General features: G+C 41.6%; 1 protein-coding gene across 1 annotated transcript in view; it reads left to right on the top strand.

Moving 5' to 3' along the window:
* The window catches only part of HERC2 (HECT and RLD domain containing E3 ubiquitin protein ligase 2), a 268,303-nt gene that overhangs the window by 146,228 nt on the left and 104,220 nt on the right, over positions 1 to 17,855 (top strand). The window contains 8 exon segments of the mRNA XM_007098938.3: positions 1,331 to 1,513; positions 3,651 to 3,832; positions 4,389 to 4,536; positions 4,615 to 4,811; positions 5,045 to 5,275; positions 6,146 to 6,284; positions 7,822 to 7,965; positions 11,018 to 11,160. Of these exon segments, the coding sequence (XP_007099000.2) occupies positions 1,331 to 1,513; positions 3,651 to 3,832; positions 4,389 to 4,536; positions 4,615 to 4,811; positions 5,045 to 5,275; positions 6,146 to 6,284; positions 7,822 to 7,965; positions 11,018 to 11,160 (1,367 nt within the window).

The raw sequence follows: 17,855 nt of genomic DNA, 5'->3' as shown, positions 1-17,855 counted from the left end.
ACAGTGTATCAGGACTCACCTGCAGACAGTGCTCTGTAGTTTTGGACTTGTCCCTAAAGGTTCAGTTTAAATAAGCCCCAGGTAATTCTGATATAGGAGTTAAAAGCATGGCTCTGGTGACTGGCAGCCTAGCTGGATTTGACTCCCTTGCTCCCTTTGGGGACAGTCCAGTAAAGTTTGGCACTGTAGGGCTGGCTTGCTTGCTATGTCTTTACCTCTAGTGGACCTTCTCATTTGGCTCTGAGTCTCCTGTGTGAGGTAGTGAGTCAGTGCCTGGTGAACTAGGAATAATGTGGAATTAGTCAGTACAGTATTACCTTAAGGAAACCAGAAATGAAAATTTGGAGTGAACCCAGAAAGTTAAATCCTATCTAAGTAAATCCAAGGTTGTGGGAGGAGGACTTCATGACATTTTCCGATGTGTCCAAAAGACTTTGGGATGTGTGAATGAAACTTCCCATGGCTGGTCTTGGTGAGACTGTCCAGGAGGCCTGGGCTGATTCCTGGGGCTCAGGTGCTAGCTGTATGCACTGCATGGTCAGGCTTTGGAAGTCACTTGTATGGTCAGGAGAGGAAACCTAAGAGGCTGAGCTCAGTAGAAGATGGGTGGTATGGAGAGTGGAAAAGGCTCTGCTCCATCAATGTCACTTGTGGGGGCCCACGCCCCCTCAGATGTAAACAGATGATGCCTTGTGGAGCTGTTGGGAGTAACATATGTGAAACTTGGAGTCGTGCTTAGTTGGTCAGGGCTGGTTTTGTTATCACTGTGTCTGAGCACACGATGTCTAGGCCACTTGTCCCTCCTCCCAGTTCTCTGTCTGGGGTCTTCACTCAGACAAGTCAGAACCTGAGCAGAGCTGGCTAAGTGACAGAACTATAGCTTGGCTGTCATGTGCCTCCTTGTCAGAAAGTCAGTGGCTTTGACACATGAGCCTCTGCTTCCCCTCCATGGAGCAGGCACTTCTGTCTTCATCCAGGGCATAGCTAGCTCATCAGCAAGCAGTTCTTGACATTTGATAAGTTGTCTTTCTAAAAGAATAAATCCTTGTAATTGTTTTAGTGCTTCTGAGCCATATGTGGAGATAGCTTTAAAAAATTAAACTATAATTTGGAAGGCTTATTTTCTTTGAGGAAGGTGGGGACAGAGATGATTACGGTGTTTAGTGTATTTTGAATTCTTTTCTTGTAAAGAGCTACTTCCCTTTCCACAGTAAAAATTGTGATATTAAATTCCTTAAAAGACTGTGTTATGAAATCCCTTAAGTTACATGCAGGGATATTTTCCAGTTCTATTTGGGATATAGCTTCTTATTTTGATACTTTTTTCCAGAAGCTGAACAAATTGAAAGGAACATTCATCCCACTGCAATGATGCTTACCAGTACTGTTAATTTACTACAAACTCTTTGTCTCTCTGCTGGAGTCCATGCTGAAATCATGCAGAGTGAAGCCACCAAGACCCTGTGTGGACTGCTGCGAATGTTAGTGGAAAGTGGAACGACGGACAAGACATGTATGCAATGAATAGTTGTGGCCTACAGAGTACTGGGGCTATGAATTTGGTGTGTGTGTCAGTGAGTGTGAGCATGTGGGTGAGTGTGCGTGTGTATTAGTGTCCTAGGGCCGCTGTAACAATTTACTTCAAACTTGGTTAGTTTGTTTGGGCTGGCACATCAAAGTACCGTACACTTGGGTGGCCTAAATAATAGAAATTTTTTTCTCCGTGTTCTAGAGACTAGAAGTTCAAGGTGTCAGCAGAGCTGGTTCTTTCTGAGGGCTGTGAGGGAAGGATCTGTTCTAGGCTTCTCCCTTACCTCCTGTAGTTTGCTGGCAATCTTTGACATTCTTTAGTTTGTAGATTACTGACCTCATATTTACCTGTGTGTGTTTGTCTCCAAATCTCACCTTTCTATAAGGACACCAGTCATAATTGGATTAGGGACCCACCTTAACCTAGTTTAAGTTCTCCCAAACAAATTATATCTCCCCTGGACCCATTTCCAAATAAGGTCACATTCTAAGGTACCAAGGGTTAGGACTTCAACATACTGATTTTGGGAGGCAGGTAGGACACAGTTCACCCCATAATGGAGTTATGGAGACCACATTTTCCAACATCAAGGATTTTTGGAGACCAGAAGTCTAACATCAAGGTGTCAGCAGGGCTGTGTTCCCTGCAAAGACTTTAGAAGAGGATCCTTTCTGTCTCTTCCAGCTTCTGGTACCTCCAGGGTATCTTAGCCTGAGGCCACAGCACTCCAGGCTCTGCCTCATTTTCACACAAAGGACTGCCCTGTGTCTCTTTATGTCCTTTTCTGCTTCCTTATAAGGACTTTCATTGGATTTAAGGTCCACTCTGATCCAATACAGTATTATATCAATCCTTACTTTAAGTAAGTACATCTGCAAAGAGTTTATTTTCAAATAAGGTCACATTCTGAGGTTTTGGATGAACATGAATTTTGGGGGATACAGTTCAACCCACTGAAATGTTTGCATGAAAATGTGAATATGTGTAAGTGTGGAGAGAAGGAGTTGCTGGAGTGGGAGGGGCGAGTGTGTGTGTATGTGTGAGAGTGCTTGTGAGTATGGGAGAGTTTGTCTCTGAGTGAGACTGAATATGTGAGTGGCTACAGGTGTGAGTGTGAAATGGGGAAGGGAATGTGTGTGAGTAGCTGGGTGTGTTTGTGAGTGTGTGTGGTAATTATGAGGGATTGTGTGTGAGTATATCAGTGACTGAAAATGAGTATGTGGGATTGTGGTAGGGTGTGACTGTGAAAGTTGATGTGTGTGTGTGTCTGTGAGTGTAACTGAGTGCAGGCATGAACTTGGGTCTGATGGCGGTGCCTCTGGAAGCGTAGAGAGCAGGAGGGCTGGGCCCTGGCAGGCGGGCCTCTGCCAGGAAAGAGTGGAAGCCCCTGGGTACCCATGAGTGGAGACCTGGAAGCCAGGAGGAGCAGACAGGGTCAGTTGCATCCGTCAAATTGGACAAACCTCATGAAAGCCTCCTAGTCTTGTTCTATTACTGCAGACTTATTAAACTTGGATTGGAAATTTATGGTGCAGATTAAGTATAAACAAGATCATGGGAGATATTTATTATTATTATTTTTAAAGTGTATTTATTTTTGAGAGAGAGAGAGCACATGTGTGCGTGTGAGCCAGGGAGGGGCAGAGAGAGAATCCCAAGCAGGCTCCGTGCTGTCAGCAAAGAGCCCTTTGTGGGCTCAAACTCATGAATTATGAAATCATGACCTGAGCTGAAATCAGGAGTCAAACACTTCATCCACTGAGCCACCCAAGTGCCCTGATGATATATAACACGTGAGGTTTTAAAATATACAAGATGCACTCTAATAACTGCTGTTTGAATTGTGAATCATTTTCTTACTGCCTATAAATAATAAGTACATGAAACTCCTTAATTGGTTTGAGCTACTCATGTACTTTGAAGGTTTTAAAAGTGTTGTAAAATGTTCCTTTAGTAGGGTTTTCTCTCACTCCTCTCATTTTGAATTAGTGAAATTGTAGTATATTTGTAAAGTAGGCTATTATCGAACATAACACGGTAAGTACATTAAAAGTATAGATTGTGCTGAGTATTTATTTCTAGAAATTTGGTGCCAAGCTGGTTTGTTTCACTGTGGCAGCTTCCCCAAACAGGCTGGTCTGCCGGGAGCAGCACCGGAGCTGGTGCACGTTGGGCTTTGTGCGGAGCATTGCACTCACGCCACACATGTGTGCTGCCCTGAGCTCCCCACAGTGGATTGCCCTGCTCATGAAGGTTGTGGAGGGACATGCACCTTTCACTGCTGCCTCGCTGCAGCGACAGGTAATTGTGCTGCTGGGCTGATGCTGTTCAGTGTGAATTTTGAAACTGTGCAATCCCCTTAAGAGGTGGCATCAAGATACCAATTCTCCCAGTCATCATAATTAGGTGCCTGTACTCAATGAGTGCAGAAAAGAACTGGAACTAACCCAAAGTAGATTTTCTAGTGCAAGGGGCTGAAGTCCTTGATTAGTTTAAATTGATTTTAAGTTGCTAAACTGTAGTTGACTTGCTTTTCTTTGAAGTGATAAATCCTACCAGCTTCTCTTATCTGCTTCATAGGAGTTGTAGTATAATTGTCTTCAGAAGAATTAAGCTGAAAAGAATTATTTTTTAATTAAGTGAATATCTGTAGCTTTTTCCAACTCCTGATAATCTATATCATTAATCAACTTGGGTGTAATTATCTGGTTGTAAAATAATGGATATCTGAATTTTCACATGATTAATTGCATTGCAGGGACAAAAAAAAAGAAAATAAAAATCTGTTATCTCTTAATGTAAAACCACAGATTATGGTTTTCTTTAATGTTTGCCGTTTTAAATTGCCTTTTGTCAGATCTTAGCTGTGCATTTACTGCAAGCAGTGCTTCCATCATGGGACAAGATCGAAAGGGCAAGGGACATGAAATGCCTTGTGGAAAAGCTGTTTGGTTTCTTGGGCAGCTTGCTCACCACCTGTTCTTCAGATATCCCGTTCCTCAGAGGTGGGCCTCTCTCCTTACTTGTGTCCTGGGTCAGTGAGCAGGGCACCATGTAGCTCCTCTCTCACATGTCTCTTTCAGAATCTACTCTGAGGCGGCGGAGGGCACGCCCACAGGCCTCTCTGACTGCCACTCATAGCAGCACCTTGGCAGAAGAGGTGGTGGCACTGCTCCGCACACTCCACTCCCTGGGTCAGTGGAACGGCCTCATAAACAAGTACATCAACTCTCAGCTCCACTCTGTCACCCGCAGCTGCACAGGAAAGCCACCAGAGGGGGTGGGTGCTGCGTTTTCATATCTGTTAGTTTTTCTTTGTAGAATGTTGATTTCACTTTTAAATTATCTTTTGAAATGACATGTATTTTGTTTAAAGATATTTTAAACCATACTGTAGTGGAAATAACTATTGAAGAAACTAGTATAAAAATGAACTTGGCTTAGTTATAAATGTGTAAGAAACAGGCAGCACCCTTGGCTGTCTTCTTCAAACTAGCTGTCTGTCTGCATTAGGCCCTGTTAGAGGATTACTTTCCTGACTCCGAAAACCCAGAGGTGGGGGGCCTCATGGCAGTCCTAGCTGTGATCGGAGGCATCGATGGTCGCCTGCGCCTGGGGGGACAAGTCATGCATGATGAGTTTGGAGAAGGCACGGTGACTCGCATCACCCCAAAGGGCAGAATCACTGTACAGTTCTCAGACATGCGGATGTGTCGCGTTTGCCCATTGAATCAGCTCAAACCAGTAGGTGAACTTGTATTCAGTTACTTGGTAATAAGGCAGAGGAGTTTTATGCTGGAACTGAGTGCTAACATTAGTGCTAGAATGAACTTGATTCTTGTAGTTCATGCACGCTGTCTAGGAAACTATGCAACCTGAGGAAAGCCATATGTCTATCTTCCCTTGTTTGCTTTGTGTCTGTGATAAATAGGGCCTGGTCTCATGGTGTTACACAAATTACTAGTTCATGTCTTATTTTAGCCCCCAAAGACATAAAAGGGCGTTAGCAACATAGAAGGTACTGGTAATTATGTTTGTTAGTTTTAATTATCTTAAAATGTAAATTTATGAAGTCTGACTTTTATTGAACAACTCAACTTTTAAAGAAACCTAAAAGTGATTCCTTAAAAAAATGACCTTTCTTCATAAATGCTTATTTATTGTGTTGAGTGACATGACTTATGTAGCAGATGCTATCATCTTAAATCTGTGAATTAAGGATGTATAGGGAAAGAGAGTCATTTATATTATTTTGATGTAATCTAAGTATAACCTGACTATATTTCTATAAAATACTGTTTTTGATTTATAAATGAATACATGCATGTTGTAGAAAATTTTTAATGCATAGAAAATGCCTAAAGAGATAATCATCACCAGCCTGACATAATTATTATTGATAAGTTGTTAAAGAAAAAATTAATTTAGGTTATGTTTACTATACATATAAATCTCTATTATCTTTAATGGCATATTTTAAAATGATTTTCAAATATAAAAAGACTTACAATATGTATATTTTAGAATTAAGATTCATGGTTTGATAATTTTTAGAACGTTTCATTTGCTCATTTCATTGGACAGACTTTGAAGGTTTCTATCTTCTTGCTTTAGCTCCCTGCTGTGGCATTCAGTGTCACCAACCTCCCCTTCACAGAGCCTATGCTATCTGTCTGGGCTCAATTGGTAAACCTTGCTGGAAGCAAACTGGAAAAGCACAAAGTAAAGAAGTCACCTAAACCGGGTTTTGCAGGTCAGTACATGGTACTTCTTGGTGAAACAACTACAATCTTAACTGGTATTGCTTGGACAATGTCATTTTGTGAGAGCAAGTTCCTGTGATTGTCAAAGTCTTTGGGTTTCAATGGATTGACTATTTGTTGAGTTATAGTGGACACGAAAGCTTGAATGTGGTGATAAGAGTGTGTAGTACCAAGAATGACACCATGGGGAGAGTGGCGTCTGAAGAATCCCTAGGTTCCCCCCCACCCCTGCCCCATGCTCCCTGACTTTCCAGTGCCAGCATTTATTCTGAACAAACCTTTTGAAGAGGAATCTGTGTTTTCTCTCCCCACCATTAACCCTCCAGCCATGGCTCTTTAGTTCAGTTGCCTTTTAGGAGCTTTGCTTCTGGCCTCATCAATGCCAGACCCAGTAAGGCCTGCATGTTTAGACCTGCCTTGCTTCATATCTATAGACGTTGGGCTAAAACAAAGGTCACCTGTGCTTAAAGCCTTCCTTCCTTTGGTCTGGAATACTGCTCCCTTAATTTTCCTTACGTTGCCACTTGCATGTTCTTTGAAGAGTTCTTCTCCTTGACTATTCTTTGCACATTGGAAATCCTTGTGGGTTTCTCCATAACTTTTGGCTCATTGTGTCCACTCTTACTGAGCTTTTTCACCCATTTCTCCCCATTCCTGTGATTGCTGCTGCAACATTTATGATAGTGATCACCTTTAACTCTGAATATCCAGTTCACATTTCTGGCTGGAGGGCCATGTGCATGTATACCACAGCATGTTCAGAATTCCACTAACCTTATCCCTTAGTCACTCTTTCTCTTCACAGTGAATAAACCTGGCTGCCAGGCAGTCAGGCTTGATGCCTGAGAGGCACCTGTGATCCTCCATCCCCTTCCATCCTATGTTGCTGTTGGCTATGTTGCCTTCTGTGGCCTCTGACATGCCCTGCTGGAACACTGTTGCCACAACTATAATCCGGCTGTACTTGTGGTCTGCCTGCATTTTGTGGCAGCTTAGTTTCCTCCTCAGTTGGCTGTCAGGCACCACTGCAGTCATTTGTTTAGATAAGACTCCAGGGAGTGCCATGATCTTGTTGAGTTAGAGAACTGTATGTTGTGACTATCTGACAAAATCATCCTGGAGGAGTGTTGGCAAGAAAAGGTGAAGATATTTTGTTTGTGACATAGATATCTGGTTGAAATTTTAGCAATATGGGAAACATTTGATTATACTAATAATAACTGACATGGATCTAACTTTGTTAAACCATTTAATTCTCACCCTAATCCATCAAGGTAGTTGTGTGGGCAGCAGGAAAAGGGGAAGACCCAGGGGAGGTAGAGGATACTTATCCAGAAAGGCAAGTCCTTCATTATTGACAGTATTTGGCATGTCCGGCTAATTCCTACAGGGCAGGGCATTGTTTGTGCCACTTTACAGGCATGGCACTGTGGTGCAGGAGGCAGAGCACTTTCCCTAAGGCCACACAGCTGGTGAGGAGAAGAGCCCAAGCAAGGTGTGCCGTTCCTGAGTCCTTTTCTCCCACAGGACAAGTAGACCTGGAGCTGCTGAGGTGCCAGCAGTTAAAACTGTACATCCTGAAGGCGGGCCGTGCGCTGCTTTCACACCAGGACCAGCTTAGGCAGATCTTGTCTCAGCCGGCTGTTCAGGAGGTCACAGCTGCTCATACAGGTATCTTTTTAAGGAAGCTGTTATAGATATGTAAGGAATGCAGGTACTCCCATAGAAAACAGGCAAAAGACATGAGCAAGTAGTCCATAAAAAGGGAAATAGAGATGGTTTTTAAATGCATGAGAAAGATGTGTAACCTGGCCAGAAATTGATGAAGTGCAAATGACAGTGTCATAATCTTATAAGACAAAAGATCCATCTTTCCATCTTTTATGCCTACCCCCAGAAGACACCTTATCACTTGACACAAAAGCAATTCTCTCACCTCTATGGCCTTCCTTTTTCAAATACACTTATACCTCTCTAGTAGACTTATCATCCTGAATATCAGACCTTACCATACAGGTCCCTGCCACAGCTCTAAGTCAGTCTTATGTTTCACCCTGGTATTCAAGGCATTCTATCACATTCAAGGATCTGATGGGAAGGGGGGGGAAAACAGTAAAACAGTGATGTCCTGCTTTGTTACTTAAAGTGTGGCTCGTGGACCAGTAGCACTGATGGCACGTAGGAGCATGTTAGACACGTAGATTCTCAGGCTACACCCCAGACCTAAGAAATCAGAGTTTGCATTTTAATAAGGCCCTAAGGTGGTTCATACATATCTAAAGTAGCACTGCTTTAACACATTGCTTGTGGGAATTTAAGTTGGTACAACCAACATTGAAGAAATGTTACACTTTAAAATACATGTGTATTAGGGGCGCTTGGGTGGCTCAGTCGGTTGAATGTCTGATGTCGGCTCAGGTCATGATCTTGTGGTTCGTGAGTTCGAGCCCCGCGTTGGGCTCTGTGCTGACAGCTCAGAGCCTGGAGCCTGCTTCAGATTCTGTGTCTCCCTCTCTCTCTGCCCCTTCCCTGCTCATACTGTGTCTCTCAAAAATGAATAAACTTAAAAAAAAATTTTTAAATACGTGTGTACACATGCACACACATCTGTATCTGCATCTCTGTATCTAGCTCTGTATCTCTCCATTGACCTGGGAGTCATCTTGTGGGAATTTATCACATGAAAAGGCATGAAGATATGTGTTTACGGATGCCCATTATGGCTTCTTTGTTGGTATTGTTTTTAGGTTGAAAACTGGAGACAATTTTATGCCCATTATTAGGTGGTGTATCCATATACTGGAATACCAGCTGACTTTATTTTCTTTAGACTTTTCTTTATTTCTTCAATTTTCTGGAATAAGCTTATATTACTTTGAATAGAAAAAAAAAGCTATAAAATATTTTTTGATTATCTACTCTTAAAAAAGATGTGCTAAAGTATTATAGGGAACAAGATAGTCCTTGTTTATGACCCCAAACTCTCTGGGGTCAGAGTGAAAAGAGAAAATGCAGATGGCTCTGTACAGGTTATGATGCCAGTGCACTGTGAAATGTGTAATTGTAGTTCCACAAGTGTCTTGGGGATACAGGTGGCTGAGGGCTGGTGAGGGCAGCTTCTGAGGGGTGTGGCAGACTTGAGGTGCAGCATGATGAAGAAGCTCTATTTTGGTGGAAGAGACAATAGGAGCACAGATGTATCAGTGAGTATATAGGAGAATGTTGAAGTGCTTCACTTTGCAAGGAGCTCAGGATTTATTGATGAATGTGGGGCAAAAGCTGGAGAGGTCAGCTGAATTCATGTGATAGAATGCCTTGAATACCAGGGTGAAACATAAGACTGACTTAGAGCTGTGGCAGGGACCTGTATGGTAAGGACTGATATTCAGGATGATAAGTCTACTAGTGAGGTATAAGTGTATTTGAAAAAAGAAGGCCATGGAGGTGAGAGAATTGCTTTTGTGTCAAGTGATAAGGTGTTTTCTGGGGGAAGACATAAAAGATGGAAAGGTGGTTCCAGTAGATCATAACCTGGTGGTTTTGATAATAACCTCATGGGAAACCAGTGAAAAGTCAAAGATGGCTGATGTTTCAAGCTTGAGCTACCGGGAGGACAGGAGGGAGTGCCTCTGATGAAGATTAGAAAGCCTAGTATAGTGTGCAGTTTTTTGTTTCTTAATCTTAAGAGGGTATTGTGAATTTAATTTTAATGTGCTGAGTATAAGGTAAATCTAATGAAAGTGCAGATTTATTCTGTATTAGTCAGTAGGGACCTTGAAAACTATCCATAATTATAGAAGATCAGGAAACCAGAAACCAGGGAATTGGACTGACTGCTCTCTGGTCACCCTGATGAGTAGCTCTGTAGGAACTGAATCAGGGTTACTATGTCACGGTTGGGACAGAGTAGGGGCTCCAGATAGCTCTGTAGAGTAGGGCTTGACAAATTATCATGGTTACCTGTTTTTATAAAGTTTATGGGAACACAGCCGCACCTACTTATTTACACGTCATCTTAGGTGGCTTTTACTCTTCAGTGGCAGAATTGAGTAGCTGTGACAGACCATGCAGCTGATAAGCTTGAACTGTTTACTCTCTGTCACTTCAAGAGAATGATTTTCCAACCCCTGGTCTAGAGAATTAGTTGAAGTTGTCACCAAACCAACCAGCGAACTCAAATGGTGAGTGGGCTCCAGGCAGTGGGACTCAGTGGGCCTGTGGCAAACAGGAAGTGCTAAATGCCTCACTCAAAGCTGCTCAGAGATTAAAACAGACAAAAAGATGTTACCCTGACCACACAGCATATCTGGAATTCGTCTCAGTTTATGGTCTGAACAAGGGTTAACAGGAAAAGCCAAGGCTAAAAATAAAAAGGGAGTGTTCATAGAAGAGGTTTCTGAAGCAATGAGTGTGCACCAAGAAAGAGAAGGTATATGAACTGGACAAAAGGCAGAAATCTGGGAGGTAGCTTTTTTTTTTTTTTTTTTTTTTTTTGGCTCTGAGGAGACAGATGAACCAACAAAGGACAGATGCCAAAAAGCAGGGAGTGAAAAAATTTTTAGACTAATTTTTGATATCCAAGCCTTGAAGATTTTGATCGTCTAGTGCTTGAAGAGGTAGAGATCATACTCACTTTAACATGTTCAGTGCATCATCTTTAATAGTAAAGAGATGTTAGGAGTTGAAAATGTGATGTCGTGCATATTTTTTTTTTTATATTCAGATGATGGAGCAGCTGCATCCCCTGACCTTGGGGACATGTCTCCTGAAGGGCCACAGCCTCCAATGATCCTCTTGCAGCAGTTACTGGCCTCGGCCACCCAGCCATCTCCAGTGAAGGCCATATTTGACAAACAGGAGCTAGAGGTACGGTAGCAGCCTCTGCAATTTTAATCTGGTACACTAAATTTGGAACATTTTTTTTCCTAGATGTGTATTTTCTTAAGGATATATTCTGAATTTTAAATAATATGCTAAAATAATTCTTATGACTAGTTAGGCTTTAACCATGTTTGTCATAGAGCATTATAATACTAGTTAGAGGGTGAATGAGTTGAAGTTTAACCTTATTTTGAATATATGTGAATTCTTTGAAAAAGTTAATGAGATTCAACATGGGTCAGATGCTCAAATATTCATGGCATGATCTTTTTCTAGGAAATAATTGTTATTGAAGGAGCCCATTAGACCTTGGAATATTGCACTGGCATGTTTGTTCCACTCACTGCAAAGGCTTTTTTGGGCATGCACTGTTGCTGCCAGGCTCTTGGTCCTTGCCCTGTCGCAGAGCACCTGTGCTGCACAGTGTAGCTTAGGGATCAGGCTGTGGGCATGTTCCCATAGAAAAGACAACATGTGATCAGGTCTAAAAGTGATGACTTTCATGGCCTGCAACATGAGGGACTAGATGTTTCTAAAAATCCTTCTTTCTATGTAATATGTAAAAAACTCTGGATAAAATATTAAAGACAAAAACCAAACCTAGAGTACTCAAGTTGCCAGGCAGAATATACCCTAATAGAAATTCTTTGAGACCAGGACTGCAGGGAGTTGGATCCGAAGTGAGGAAGCAGCTGTATCAGGTTGATGGGAGGGCTGACAGTAGTCCAAGAGTGAGGTAGGAAGAAGTAGGTAGCAAGAAAGTAAGAACTGAGGTAGGAAAAAGGTGGGGTGCAAAGGGAGAAGGCAAGAAGTATTGAGCATGAGAATAGGGAGCAGTACAGTGCCTTCTTTGAACTGGCCTGAATGCCAACTACTTGCTAGGTCTAAAAACCGCTAAGATGAGGGTCAGGTTGAAGTGGCAACAGAACAGCAGGGTTTCTAGTCACTTCTAAAGATAAAAAGAGGGCATTGAAAGCAGTTGAAGAGCAAATTGGGCAGAATGCAACCTGGAATCACACTGGGAGGTACCCAGTGTTAAGAGGAAAGATGTGTAAGGAAACAGGGAAACGTAGAGTTATCCTTTAAGAATTGGGAAGGACTACCAAAGAGAGATCTTTCATTGTTTTATCTCCATTGATTTAGATGAAAATTCAACCATCATTCTTATTCTGTTTGAAGTGCCTTTTTGTCATAGACTCTGGGTCTAAAGTTCTTTCTTGTCTAGGAAGAAAGCGGGACTCAGGATTAAATGAGAGAGATGGTTAATGTCCAGGAAAAGACAAGAGCCCTGAATAAGGGTCCTTGCACTGTTTTTATTAGGATCAGAAGGCTTACAAACATGGTGATGGACGTGCACAAAGAGACAATGAAATTATGAACATTAACTCATGGATGTGAGGGAAAGGGGGTCTTGAAGATATTAGGGGTTTGGGTTAATACAAAACAAAATCCTGGCTCTGGAGGCAGCTGAAGGTTGTTTACAGCAGACATGAGGCACCAACTCTGTTTATCTTAGCTAGCCTAGGGGATTAGACTGATAGAGCAAGTAACCTCAGGGTTAACAAGGCACCTTTTCTTTTGCTAATCAGTTCTCCTCTGGGCAGCTTTACCTGCAGCCCAGTGGTCTGTAGCCCTATTTACTTGTTTACCTAATTTGGTCCTTCCTTCCTGTGAAAGCAGCTTTCTGCTATAATACTAAATAGGGGGGAACTTTTGCCCTGAATCTCTAGTCTTGTTTACCTCATATACCTTTGTATTGCAGGCCTTTGCACCCCCTCTCTATTCTGGGGGCCTTAGCCCCCCTTCTCTATCCTTATTCACCTAATCTTGTACCCAAACTTGGGTGTGAGCATCCTATGGCTTTGTAATTCTTTATGCTTGTTAACTCATTGGTGCAAGCCCAGGGAATTTCTAAGCTTTTTCCTCACACATTTTTTCTCCCATTCTGGCTGCATTTAATATTTTGTGATTTGTTTGTTTTTTGTTTTGTTTTCTACAGTTTGACTAAGGCATGCCAATGTATGTATGTATATTTCTCCCCCATCCTCTTGGGATATGCTTAAGTTACTTGCATCTCTGGCTTGATATTCCACCCCCCCCCCCCCCACCCCCACCCCTCTGCACCAAATTTGGAAACTTGTTAACTATATTTTCCTGTCCTGTTCTTTGCTAAGACTACGGTTACACATCTGTGAGATTATTAATTTGTTTCTGTGTGTTTTATAGGTCTTTTTCTCTTCGTTAATAAACTTGGCTAATTTTCTGGATCTGTTTTTAAGGTCAGGCTGTTCTGCTTTGTTGGGTCTAAATCTGCTGTAAGCCATCTAAGAGAGTCTTTATATTTTCAGATCTCACATTTCCATTTGGCTCTTATTTTATAGCTCTATAGTTCTGACAGTACTTATCTCTTCACTCTCTATTTCTTTACTGTATACGTATGTAAAACATATTCCTGATAGTTGTGTTAAATTTCTTTTTAACACGTGGGCCAGCTGTCAGTCTGCTACTATTGGCAGTTTTTTTCTCTTGATTATAATCAGTTATTGGTTCTGCTTCTTCACCTATATGTAGTTGTTAGTATATTCTGGATGTTTTAGTTCTTTTTTTTTTTTTTTTTTTTTAAATTTTTTTTTTTCCAACGTTTTTTATTTATTTTTGGGACAGAGAGAGACAGAGCATGAACGGGGGAGGGGCAGAGAGAGAGGGAGACACAGAATCGGAAACAGGCTCCAGGCTCCGAGCCATCAGCCCAGAGCCTGACGCGGGGCTCGAACTCACGGACCGCGAGATCGTGACCTGGCTGAAGTCGGACGCTTAACCGACTGCGCCACCCAGGCGCCCCAGTTCTTTTTTAAATGTTTACTTATTTTAGAGAGAGAGTGCATGCATGTGAGTGGGGGAGGGGCAGAGAAAGAGGGGGGGACAGAAGATTGAAGTTGGCTCCACATTGACAACAGAGAGCCCGATGTGGGGCTCAGACTCATGAACTGTGAGATTATGACATTAGCCGAAGTTGGCATCTTAACCGACTGAGCCACCCAGGCAGCCTGTATGTTTTAGATATTACACTGTGTCGGCTCAGTGTTCTGTCAACATCTTCTGGAGAATGTGAATTTTATTCTCATAGATGGTTTAGTACCTGGCAGTTCTCCCCAATCCTGTGGAGGCTTCGTTCTAGACTTTTTATTTATTTATGTATTTTATTTATTTTTAATACGAAATTTATTGTCACATTGGTTTCCATAAAGCACCCAGTGCTCATCCCAACAGGTGCCCTCCTCAATGCCCATTACCCACATTCCCCTCCCTCACAACCTCCATCAACTCTCAGTTTGTTCTTAGTTTTTAAGAGTCTCTTGTGGTTTGGCTCCCTCCCTCTCTAACTTTTTTTTCCCCTTCCCCTCCCCCATGGGTTTCTGTTAAGTTTCTCAGGATCCACATAAGAGTGAAAACATATGGTATCTGTCTTTCTCTGTATGGCTTATTTCACTTAGCATCACACTCTCCAGTTCCATCCACATTGCTACAAAGGGCCATATTTCGTTCTTTCTCATTGCCGAGTAGTACATTGTATATGTAAACCACAACTTCTGTATCCATTCATCAGTTGATGGACATTTAGGTTCTTTCCATAATTTGGCTATTATTGAAAGTGCTGCTATTAGATACTGCTGCTATTGGGGTATTAGATAGTGCTGCTATTGGGGTACAGGTGCCCTGGTGTTTCAGCACTCCTGTATCCCTTGGGTAAATTCCTAGCAGTGCTATTGCTGGGTCATAGGGTAGATCTATTTTTAATTTTATTAAAAATTTATTTTATTTTATAAAATAAACCTCCACACTGTTTTCCAGAGTGGCTGCACCAGTTTGCATTCCCACCAACAGTGCAAGAGGGTTCCCGTTTCTCCACATCCTCGCCAGCATCTATGGTCTCCTGATTTGTTCCTTTTAGCCACTCTGACTGGCGTGAGGCGGTATCTGAGTGTGGTTTTGATTTGCATTTCCCTGATGAGGAGTGATGTTGAGCATCTTTTCATGTATCAGTTGGCTATCTGGATGTCTTCTTCAGAAAAGTGTCTCTTCATGTCTTCTGCCCATTTCTTCACTGGATTATTTGTTTTTTGGGTGTGGAGTTTGGTGAATTCTTTACAGATTTTGGATACTAGCCCTTTGTCCGATATGTCATTTGCAAATATCTTTTCCCATTCTGTCGGTTGCCTTTTAGTTTTGTTGATTGTTTCCTTTGCAGTGCAGAAGCTTTTTATCTTCATGAGGTCCCAATAGTTCATATTTGCTTTTAATTCCCTTGCCTTTGGAGATGTGTCAAGTAAGAAATTGCTGTGGCTGAGGTCAGAGAGGTTTTTTTCCTGCTTTCTCCTCTAGGGTTTTGATGGTTTCCTGTCTCACATTCAGGTCCTTCATCTATTTTGAGTTTATTTTTGTGAATGGTGTAAGAAAGTAGTCTAGTTTCATCCTTCTGCATGTTGCTGTCCAGTTCTCCCAGCACCATTTGTTAAAGAGACTGTCTTTTTTTGATTGGATGTTCTTCCCTGCTTTGTCAAAGATTAGTTGGCCATACTTTTGTGGATCCAATTCTGGAGTCTCTATTCTATTCCATTGGTCTGTGTGTCTGTTTTTGTGCCAATACCATGCTGTCTTGATGACTGCAGCTTTGTAGTAGAGGCTAAAGTCTGGGATTGTGATGTCTCCTGCTTTGGTCTTCTTCTTCAAAATTACTTTGGCTATTCGGGGCCTTTTGTGGTTCCATACAAATTTTAGGATTGCTTGTTCCAGCTTTGAGAAGAATGCTGGTGCAATTTTGATTGGGATTGCATTGAATGTGTAGATAGCTTTGGGTAGTATTGACATTTTAGCAATATTTATTCTTCCAATCCATGAGCGCAGAATGTTTTTCCATTTCTTTGTATCTTCTTCAATTTCCTTCATAAGCTTTCTATAGTTGTCAGCATACAGATCTTTTACATCTTTGGTTAGGCTTATTTCTAGGTATTTTATGACTCTTGGTGCAATTGTGAATGGGGTCAGTTTCTTTATTTGTCTTTCTGTTGCTTCATTATTAGTGTATAAGAATGCAACTGATTTCTGTACATTGATTTTGCATCCTGTGACTGCTGAATTCATGTATCAGTTCTAGCAGACTTTTGGTGGGGTCATGTCACCTGCAAAAAGTGAAAGCTTGACTTCATCTTTGCCAATTTTGATGCCTTTGATTTCCTTTTGCTGTCTGATTGCTGATGCCAGAACTTCCAACACTATGTGAAACAGCAGCGGTGAGAGTGGACATCCCTGTCGTGTTCCTGATCTCAGGGGGAAAGCTGTCAGTTTTTCCCCATTGAGGATGATATTAGCTGTGGGCTTTTCATAAATGGCTTTTATGATGTTTAAGTATGTTCCTTCTATCCCGACTTTCTCGAGGGTTTTTATTAAGAAAGGATGCTGAATTCGGTCAAATGCTTTTTCTGCATCGATTGACAGGATCATATGGTTCTTATCTTTTCTTTTATTAACGTGATGTATCGCGTTGATTGATTTGCGAGTGTTGAATCAGCCCTGAAGCCCAGGAATGAATCCCACTTGACCATGGTGTATAATTCTTTTTATATGCTGTTGAATTCGATTTGCTAGTATCTGATTGAGAAGTTTTGCGTCCATATTCATCAGGGATATTGGCCTGTAGTTCTCTTTTTTTGCTGGGTCTCTCTCTGGTTTGGGAATCAAAGTAATGCTGGCTTCATAGAATGAGTCTGGAAGTTTTCCTTCCCTTTCTATTTTTTTGGAACAGCTTGAGAAGGATAGGTATTAACTCTGCTTTCAATGTATGGTAGAATTCCCCAGGGAAGCCATCTGGTCCTGGACTCTTATTTGTTGGGAGGTTTTTGATAACTGATTCAATTTTGTCACTAGTTATGGGTCTGTTCAAGTTTTCTATTTCTTCCTGTTTGAGTTTTGGAACTGTGTGGGTGCTTAGGGATGTGTCCATTTCTTCCAGGTTGTCCAATTTGTTGGCATACAATTTTTCATAGTATTCCCTGATAATTGCTTGTATTTCTGAGGGATTGGTTGTACTAATTCCATTTGCATTCATGATTTTATCTATTTGGGTCCTCTCCGTTTTCTTTGTGAGAAGCCTGGCTAGAGGTTTATCTATTTTGTTTATTTTTTCAAAAAAACAACTCGTGGTTTCATTGATCTGCTCTACAGTTTTGTTTAGATTCTATATTGTTTATTTCTGCTCTGATCTTTATTATTTCTCTTCTTCTGCTGGGTTTGGGGTGTCTTTGCTGTTCTGCTTCTATTTCCTTTAGGTGTGCTGTTAGATTCTGTATTTGGGATTTTTCTTGTTTCTTGAGATAGGCCTGGATTGCAATGTATCTTCCTCTCAGGACTGCCTTTGCTGCATCCCAAAGTATTTGGATTGTTGTATTTTCATTTTTATTTGTTTCCATATATTTTTAAATTTCTTCTCTAAGTGCCTGGCTGACCCATTCATTCTTTAGTAGGCTGTTCTTTAACCTCCATGCTTTTGGAGGTTTTCCAGGCTTTTTCCTGTGGTTGATTTCAACTTTCATAGCACTGTGGTCTGAAAGTGTGCATGGTATGATCTCACTTCTTTTATACTTATGAAGGGCTGTTTTGTGACCCAGTCAGTATGTGATCTA

Source organism: Panthera tigris, chromosome B3 (genome assembly GCF_018350195.1).
Source record: "Panthera tigris isolate Pti1 chromosome B3, P.tigris_Pti1_mat1.1, whole genome shotgun sequence".
NCBI classification, from domain to species: Eukaryota; Metazoa; Chordata; class Mammalia; order Carnivora; family Felidae; genus Panthera; species Panthera tigris.
This window is presented reverse-complemented; position numbering and strand designations above follow the sequence as displayed.